This window comes from Miscanthus floridulus, chromosome 12 (assembly GCF_019320115.1).
Source record: "Miscanthus floridulus cultivar M001 chromosome 12, ASM1932011v1, whole genome shotgun sequence".
NCBI lineage: Eukaryota > Viridiplantae > Streptophyta > Magnoliopsida > Poales > Poaceae > Miscanthus > Miscanthus floridulus.
In genome coordinates, this window is record NC_089591.1 from 83713167 (window position 1) to 83722612 (window position 9446).

Below are 9446 nucleotides of genomic sequence, written 5' to 3' on the forward strand. Positions count from 1 at the left end.
TGCACACTTGCTAAACCTAGCATTAGATAGCTCCTAAAAAGCCCTTAGATCCATTGGAGCAAACTTCATTCACGTATGATCGAAAGTTGAAAGTGAATGTAGGGTCAAATACTGACCGAACGCTGGCTTCGGTGTGACCAGACGCTGGTGCAGAGTCTGGTCAGTTCATTTGATCAAGGTGAAGTCGTCTAGAAGTGACCGGACGCTGAAAGGTGAAGTGATCGGACATTGAGGGCCAGCGTCCGATTGACTCCAGTAAGGTTCCAGAGAGGGAAAATCATGACCGGACGCGTCCGGTCAGTGCTGACCGGACGCTAGCCAGCGTTCGGTCACACTTTAAACACTAGAATTCAGGGTAAACTGACCGGCGCGTTCGGTCAATATGATCGGAGCGTTCGGTCACCCCGTAGAGGCACATAACGGTTCATTTTTTAGCCCATGTTATAAATACTTCCTCTATTTGTGTGTGGGGGTACTTTTGCTTATTTCAACAGCTGAAAAACACCTTTGAGAGTGCCAAGAAGAGCAAGGTCCTAGTGAGGTGATTGAGATTTGAGAATCCCAAAGAGAGCCCACATTAGTAAGATCAAGAGTAGCAAAGTGTGCATCCACCCTTCTTATTAGGCTTGTTGTGGTCAATTGAGAGTTCATGCTTGTTACTCTTGGTGATCGCCATCACCTAGATGGCTTGGTGGTGATTAGGAGCTTGGTGATTATCAGGCGGAGTTTGTGGATGACCCAACTCAAGTTATGAGCGGTTGTGGGTGATTCACCGTGATGGAGTGTCGAAGAATTAACCCATAGAGAGCACTTGATCCTTGCGTGGATCAAGGGGGAGCTACACCCTTGCGCGGGTGCTCTAATGAGGACTAGTGGGGAGTGGCGACTCTCCGATACATCGGCAAAACATCGCCGCGTTCCTCCTTCTCTCTTTACCTTGAGCATTTACCTTGAGCATTTACTTTGAGCAATTCAATACTTATCTTTATATTCATAGAATTGTCATGCTAGAGTAGGATTGGAACTTATGTTGCAAGACTTTTTTTTGCGATAGAACATTAGAAACACTTTCTAGGCACAAGGGGTTAATTAGGCTAACAATATGTTTTAATTATTGTAAAGAAATTTAGAATTAGCTCAATTCACCCTCCCTCTTAGGCATCTTGATCCTTTTACGGTCCACGACGACGATTCATCGCTGGCTACATCAGCCCCCGCGATAGCAGATCTGATCTTAGAACCACCTCCGAGGTCGTCTTCATCAACAACTCACCGCCCACCAGGTGCTCACTATCAACGCTGCCCAGATGATGCCATACGCCACTGATCAGACGTTCTGTCTAAAGCTAAGTCACACTTTAATATTTTCCTAAATATTCTCTAATCTCCGTATGTCGCCATGATGTTTCTCCAAACTATTTTCTCCATATTTGCTCTCCAAACGATTTTCCGAACTCCTAAACAGTCGCGTTGATGCTCAGACGCCTCCAGAGATGGCCCTATCTCCGACTCCTCCCTACACGTGCTACGGGCTCCGCGCTCTGCGTTATGGATGGTCGGCAACGGCTCCTTAGCAACACTCTGTTCTTCCTACACGTGCACGGGCTCCGTGTCCCGTGTTATGGTTAATAGGTTAGCTAGAGCTGGAGACCCAGGTACACACTAACTGTTTGGGCGGTTTATATTAAATATAAATACATCTTCACATCAACTGATCGCCGAGCTACATACGCTATTTCATCGCCATTGCTGATTTTTCTTTAGAGTTCATATATTTTTACATCATGTACAACCCGTTCTACATATTTATATTACAGGATCGTCGTCTAGGTGATCAGACCACCTGGTGCTCGGATTTCTCCACCGATCAACTGGTCGGACCGCTTGGTTCATGGACTTCGTCGCCGACCAGTGAATTAGACTGTTTGTCGGTCGCTTCTACTCAATACTCACTTCACCGCCGACCAGTTGACCAGACTGTTCGTCGCTCGTGCTTCATCGTCAGCTACACCGGTTACTCCTCGGTGCTTGGATTCTTCATGCTCGAGGACTAAGTGGGCACAGTTCACCGCACGGACGTCGCTAGCTACGTCGGTGCTCGGACATCGCCAGCTACGCCGAGGACTCCTTAATGCTTGGACATCGCTAGCTATGCCGGGGACTCCTCGGTGCTCGGACAATCGCCAGCTATGCCAGGGACTCCTCGGTGCTCGGACGTCGCCAGCGACGCCGGGGACTCCTCGATGTTCGGACCTTGTTAGCTTCGCCGGGGACTCCTTGGTGCTCGGATATCGCCAGCTACGTCGGAGACTCCTCGGACATCGTCGGCTATGCCGAGGACTCCTCGGTGCTCGAACATCGCCAGCTACGTCGGGGACTCCTCGATGCTCAGACGTCGCCAGCTTCGTGGGGGACTCCTCGGTGCTCGGACATCGCCAGCTACGCTGAAAACTCCTCGCTGCTTGGACATCGTCAGCTACGCCAAGGACTCCTTGGTGCTCGGACATCGCCCTTGGTGGTCGGATCTTGCTATATCTCATCGGTGTGCTATCAAGCTGCTCCATGCTGTTCGGATCAGGGTGCTGATCTTGAGCCACACATCTAGGGTCTTGATACGCGCATGTCGGATGACGTCGATAAAGCTTTCAGACTTCTTTTTCTTTGACCCTGCTAGAAGATTCATTCTTCATCTTCAAGCAGGCTCGGGGACTAAGTGGGCACACTTCACCTTGCGATGAATGTGCGCTTTTCTTATCTCGAGGCTACGCTCGAGGACTGGCTGCCTGCTCGGCTGGTCTTCTACTTTCTAACCCTAACACCATGTGACTACGTCACCTACTGTCAGGCTCGAGGACTAGCTATGGGGGTATGGCCCCCGGTATACACAAGACAAGACATGAGCCGCACCATCAGAAGTGGTCCAGCCCATAAGATCAAGGCGTGCACCGCAAGCTATTGTATAGTACCAAATAGGATACTTTCCTTATAAGATCTAATGGATGTGGTGAGGGGGTTTAAGCGCAACAAAGGCCGGCGGATGGGGAGCTTAAGCGTAAAAAAATCCCACCTCTCACCCTATCCATTAGATCGGCATATAGTGGTCCTGGTGGGTAGTTTTTAAGTTTGCACAGGTTGACGAGTTTGTACCTGATACGTTGCCATTAATTAATATTTATTAAATGTTTGCTTAACTTTTTTTCACCTGGGCCTCGCGTGGGTCTGATCCAAGTAAACCCAAAAACCCGTGCCCAGCCCAAATGCGTCCGTAAGTCATCTCTCCCGATCCTTTTTTTCTTTTGTTCCCGTTTGTTCCGTTTCCTCATGTGCAGGCAGCCGGCGGCGTCGCGGCGGTGCTCCGTGGCTGTCCTCTCCGCACATGCACTTCACCTGCCCTGATTTTCTTGTTTCGATCTGGGGTTTTCCCTATGCGCTAGCAGCCGACAAGGAGCGCAGCTACACACCATGACCAGGGCAGCGCCTGTGTCTCCCTCCTCGATGGTCATCCACAACGGCAGGCAGGCAGGGGCACCTCCATCTGTATAGTGCATGAGGAGCTGTTCGTTTCTTGCTAGGAGAGGAGGTCCAACGTAACGGCACCATTCCATCGCCGGCGCCTTTCCATTCCGTTGGCTAATTTTTTTTTTCTATTGAACCATCATTGCCTGGTACTAGTTGCGGCTATACATATATGGCCGCTGGCTGCCTGCCTGCGTATAATAAGAAACAGAACGTACATACAGGGACTGAATAAAGCACGAAGCGATCGGGAGAGATGTCAGATGAGACTTACTGTTCTATTCGCTTGATCTTATAAACCAAAATCAGCCATATTTTTTCAGCAATGGAATAACGTTTTTCTCTCACAACAAATCAGTCCTACAAATCAACCGTAATAGCAATAAGTCCTGCCGAAAAAAGCCTAAGATTATATTTGGGCCGGACACGGACTGGGTTTAGACATGCCAGACCCGTGTGGGGCCCAGGTGGGGAAATTATAAGAAAATAATTAATAATTAGAATGAACAGTGTGCGATTTTTTAGAAACAGTAGTACCGGAGCGGTTCTCTTATCATTCATTATTATAGAGAGAAGAGATCGAGTTTTCTCACTCTGATATAATAAACAACAGGTACGAAATTTGCATTGAGATATTTTTTTTTGGGAACAATTTGCATTGCGGTATTGAAGATCCCAACAATAATATATTGTGATAGACCTCTCATTCTCATGGTCGCTCGTGGATCCACGTCATACTGCCAAGTAGCTAGGTGAGTGGTAGCAAATATCCACATGCTGCATGTCCCTCTACTTAAAGCAGGTAGCAGCAGTAGCATGCACCGGCTCATCGGACACACGGCGTGTGCCACTCACGCACACAACATATCAGCTAACAAACCCGGCCAAAGGCTGCGAGAGCCGACGGCCTGAACGTACATACGCACGTGTCTACTCTCTCAGCTAGTGTCCTGTGGTGGCCACCATGCACACCGAGACAGCTGGCAATAATGGCATCCGGCAGCGGCGTCATGGCGCCGTCGCGCTGCTGCTCGCAGCCGTAGTGGTCCTCGCCGCCGCGGCCCAGACGGCTGAGGCGCACCCGCCGCGCGGCGGGGTGACGAGCAGGTACGTGCGGAAGCACCAGGCGTCGGACGACATGCCGCTGGACGCGGACGTGTTCGCGGTGCCGGCGGGCCGGAACGCGCCGCAGCAGGTGCACATCGGGCTGGCGGACCAGACGGGCACCGCCATCTTCGTGTCCTGGGTCACCGTGGAGGCCGAGGGCAACAGCACCGTCCTGTACGGCCGCGCCGCCGACAACAAGCTCGACCTCGCCGCCGAGGGCATCATCACGCGCTACACCTACTACAACTACACGTCGGGCTACATCCACCATTGCACGCTGGCAAACCTCGACCACGGCACCAAGTACTACTACGCCGTGGGGTTCGGCGACACGGTGCGCACGTTCTGGTTCACGACGCCGCCGGCGCCGGGGCCCGACGTGCCGCTGCGGCTGGGGCTCATCGGTGACCTGGGCCAGACGCCCGACTCCAACAGCACGCTGACGCACTACGAGTCCCACACGGGCGACGCCGTGCTGTTCGTCGGCGACCTGTCGTACGCCGACAAGCACCCGCTGCACGACAACAACCGGTGGGACACGTGGGGCCGGTTCGCCGAGCGCAGCATCGCGTACCAGCCGTGGGTGTGGACGACGGGCAACCACGAGGTGGACTTCGCGCCGGAGCTCGGCGAGCTGGCGCCGTTCAAGCCGTTCACGCACCGGTACCCGACGCCGTGGAAGGCGAGCGAGTCGTCGGAGCCGTACTGGTACTCGGTGAAGCTGGGGCCGGCGCATATCATCGTGCTGTCGTCCTACTCGGCGTTCGGCAAGTACACGCCTCAGTACAAGTGGCTGGAGGCGGAGCTGAAGCGCGTGGACCGGGAGGTGACGCCGTGGCTGTTCATCAGCACGCACGTGCCGTGGTACAACAGCAACAACTTCCACTACATGGAGGGCGAGCCGATGCGGGCGCAGTTCGAGAAGATGGCCGTGAACGCCCGCGTCGACGCCGTGTTCGCCGGCCACGTCCACGCCTACGAGCGCACCCACCGCTACTCCAACATCAAGTACAACGTCACCGACGGCAAGTGCACCCCCATCGCCGACCGCCGCGCACCGGTCTACGTCGTCATCGGCGACGGCGGCAACGTGGAAGGGCTCGCCGACGAGCTCACCTGGCCGCAGCCGGCCTACTCGGCGTTCCGAGAGTACAGCTTCGGCCACGCCGTGCTGGACATCAAGAACCGCACGCACGCCTACTACGCGTGGTACCGCAACCACGACGGCAACAAGGTCACCGCCGACACCATGTGGTTCACCAATCGCTACCACATGCCCAACCACGACGACTCCGTCTACTCTATCCACGCGCTTGCCTCCGCCAAGCCAAACAAGGTCGCCTACGCGTCCGCGTATTAGCGTAATAATCCATCATAGCACACCCAGAGCTGCATGCTTTCCTCCCAATAAAAAAACTGTGCTTGATGCTAATAAGGCCACTTATATTGCTGCCATGGACGACATACATGGATATCATGTGCCTATCAACCAGACATATATGGAACAAATATCTATCTTATATCTATTATATTGTTTTATTAATAAACTTTGGCTGAATATATAGTCAGATTGTGTCCCTTGTCTTTGCCACAAGCCTCAATGTTGCCCCAAGCTCTGACCCTTAATGAAATAGTACGTGCCAAGCACGTTCTAAAAAAAAGCTCTGACACTACGACCTATCTTGTTTTTTTCGCGATCAGGCCTTTAATCCGTTTGTCATTAAGAGGAATGGCCAAAAGAAACGCCGGAAATGGTTACAAAAGGACTCACAAGTAATCCTAGGATTACCTGCAGAATCCGAAAGACACAAACAAACAACAACAAAAACACGAGGGGGGACCACCACATCAAAACACCAACCGACTATGTCTGCAAAAGAAAAATACATCCACGTAATGGTCGCCAACAGAGGGGGTGAAACCGTGGTGGCAAAGTATCCACCGGTAGAAAGCACAGCATATCCGCAAGCGACCAGCTAGCCGCTGCGAAGAAGAAGATGATCGTATCCGCAAACGATCAGGTAGTCGGTACGAAGAGGGCGATGACAGTATCCGCAAGCGACCAGCTAGCCGCTGCAAAGAAGACGACAGCATCCACAAGCGACCAAGTAGTCGCTGCGAAGAAGATGACGACTGCGGCAACACCACCACCATAGGTGGGCAGACCAAAGCGAAGAGAAAGCTGAAGCACGATAGGCACAGTACAAGCTAGGAGCGGCTCCGACGGATGGTGGCCAACAACGAAGCCTCCAAGAAAGGAATAACGTCCACGGACGCCAACAACGTTGAAGAGGGCACAAGGACTTTCATCCCAGAACCGACCCCAACGACCCGCGCGACGAACAGATCCTTCGACGATGCCTTCAGGAAGGCGGATGACGCAGGCTGCGCCACCGTCGTCGGCCCGAAGCGAGAAGCCGAGCAAGGTTTATACCCAAGAGCTTGTTCGACCACGGTCGCTGGGGGTATCCCTAGGCCCTGGCCACCGGCCCCTAGAAGCGCTGGCCACCTGGCCCGGCCATGGCCATGACCAGCAGCCGCCAGCCAGCCCTGCCCGCCAGCCGGACGCAGGAGCCCCCAAAGCCGCCAGATCTGGTTGCCGCTTGGGGTGGCCCGGCCACGCACCGGCCAGCCGCAGCACAGGGCAGCCCGGCCACTGAACGACGCCTGGGCACCAACGCGAACAGGAGGGGGAGGTGCAGGTCTGGGATCCGACAACCATGGCCATAATCCCCCGCCGCACAAACGCCGCGAAGCAGCCAATGACCGAGCGTCGTGGCGGCTGCACGGCCAGCCACCGACGAGCAGCAAGCCAGATCTGGCCGCCGCCAACATGCCGCGATGAAACTGGCCGCCGCGGCCTTGCCCTGGCACGACAATTTTTTAACACTTTTTTTAAACTATTTTTAAATCTAACACGTTTTTTTTCTCTCCAAATCTAACACTTTTGGCAGCACCTATTTGCATGGCGCGGCGAAATCACGCTGCCGCGCCATGCATGTGGGCACAGTAGGAGCAGTGACGTGGCAGCGACTAGGCCGCTGAATGCTGACGTGGCCGGATCTGTCGCGACGTGGATCATGACGCGGCACTGACGCGCCACGGAGCATGGCGCGGCAAGAACCGAGTGGGCGGGTTGTTCTAAGGTGGTGTTTGGATCCAGTGACTAAAATTTAGAAGGTGTGTCGGGAGGATGTTGCATGGATGTTCGAATACTAATAAAAAAACAAATTACATAATCCGTTAGTACTCCACGAGACGGATTTTTGAAGCCTAAGTAATCTGTCATTAGCATATGTTTACTGTAGCAACACGTTGTCAAATCATGGACTAATTAGGTTTAAAAGATTCGTCTCGTAAATTAGTCACAAACTATGCAATTAGTTTTATAATTAGTTTATATTTAATACTCTATACATTCGTTTAAATATTCGATAAATTTAGGACGTAAAACAAGTTTAACTTTATAAACTAGCCCTGGCATCTAGTTCGCAGCAGCAGCGTTTCGGTACAGTGCAGGCCCATTGTTTAAGGCACATGGAGAAACATGGCATGAGGCAGGGGCCAGGGCCACCGTATGAATCATCGACATGCCTGCCTTCGCCGGTCCACCAGTTCGAATTGAACGAATGAACAAAGGACACCAATCATACCAGCCCCTGACTTTTTATTATCTCTTACAGCTACTGTTTTTTGTTTGTTTTCTCTTTACCACCTTTTTTTAATGGTTTTTGGACACAATTGGGAAAAAAGTTTCAAGAACATTTTTATAACGGAACCAATCTAGGCCACTCTGACAAATCTAGGCCCACATGTATCCTTGCAGGAATCCTCGTGGATCCTTTACCGTGTACTAGGTTGTATCACGCAGGAAACAAATAGTACAGTACGCGGGTCCTGTGATTCCTGTTAACACATTGGAAGAAAAGAAAGTACTAGGGTGTCTAGGTTAATTTATCAGTTGACGGTTCAACCGGGAATTGGAACAAGAATAATAATCAGCCGTGAATCTGTGATAAAGAAAGATAGATATATATGATTTGATTTGTGCCACAGTACTGCCACGGACTATTTCGTTGGATTCTTCCACAGTACTGCCACGTCCATGGGCTGATGCGCGACAAGAAAACGAGATCCGACTAAGAAAAAGGACGACGGGCATCGGGCCAGGTCAGAGCGGCCTGGATTTTTCTTGTCTGGGGCCTAGATTTGTCAGAGTGGCCTAGATTGGTTCCGTTATAAAAATGTTCTTGAAACTTTTTTTTTCCAATTGTGTCCAAAAACCATTAAAAAAAGGTGGTAAAGAGAAAACAAACAAAAAAACAGTAGCTGTAAGAGATAATAAAAAGTTAGGGGCCGGTATGGTTGGTGTCCTTTGTATAACTCTAAGACTTGAATAAATCTTGCATGGTTCCTCAGTGGACAGTAGGTTCTAGTTGCTCACCTAGTTCAGCAATATCAGTCAATGAATGAACTTAGCTAATTTAGTCACCAGTCTATTTTGGATGTTGCTGGCAACGTGGGAGGAAGGTAGTTCACGAACAATGTGTTGTTCTCCCAGACTCTCTGGAGGTAATAATGCCAGTATGTGACTATTAGACTAGTGTATGTGACAAGTAAATCTCTGGATGGGACAGAAAATGACAATGTTTTTGACTAAAAAAAACAATGACAATGTTGTGATAAAATGTGTTCTAGAGCTGTTCCTGCAGGGACTAAAAAAAGGAAAAAAAAAGGACAATGTTGTGATAAAATGTGTTCTAGAGCTGTTCCTGCATGGATTAAAAAAAAGGCAAAAGAGAAAATGTCTGAGCTAAAAAAGG

At 51.1% G+C, this 9446-nt stretch overlaps 1 protein-coding gene across 1 annotated transcript; it reads left to right on the top strand.

Moving 5' to 3' along the window:
• Window positions 1-4294: 4294 nt before the first annotated feature.
• On the top strand, window positions 4295-6191 carry LOC136498089 (purple acid phosphatase 2-like). Its single transcript, XM_066494028.1, has one exon. It carries the CDS (start codon window positions 4481-4483, stop codon window positions 5981-5983), a length of 1503 nt encoding a protein of 500 aa, XP_066350125.1. The 5' UTR covers window positions 4295-4480; the 3' UTR covers window positions 5984-6191.
• The last annotated feature ends 3255 nt before the right edge of the window (window positions 6192-9446 follow it).

Bases quoted from the DNA above. Each gene is read 5' to 3' on its own strand.
- LOC136498089 (XM_066494028.1), top strand. From the start codon at position 4,481: ATGCACACCGAGACAGCTGGCAATAATGGCATCCGGCAGCGGCGTCAT.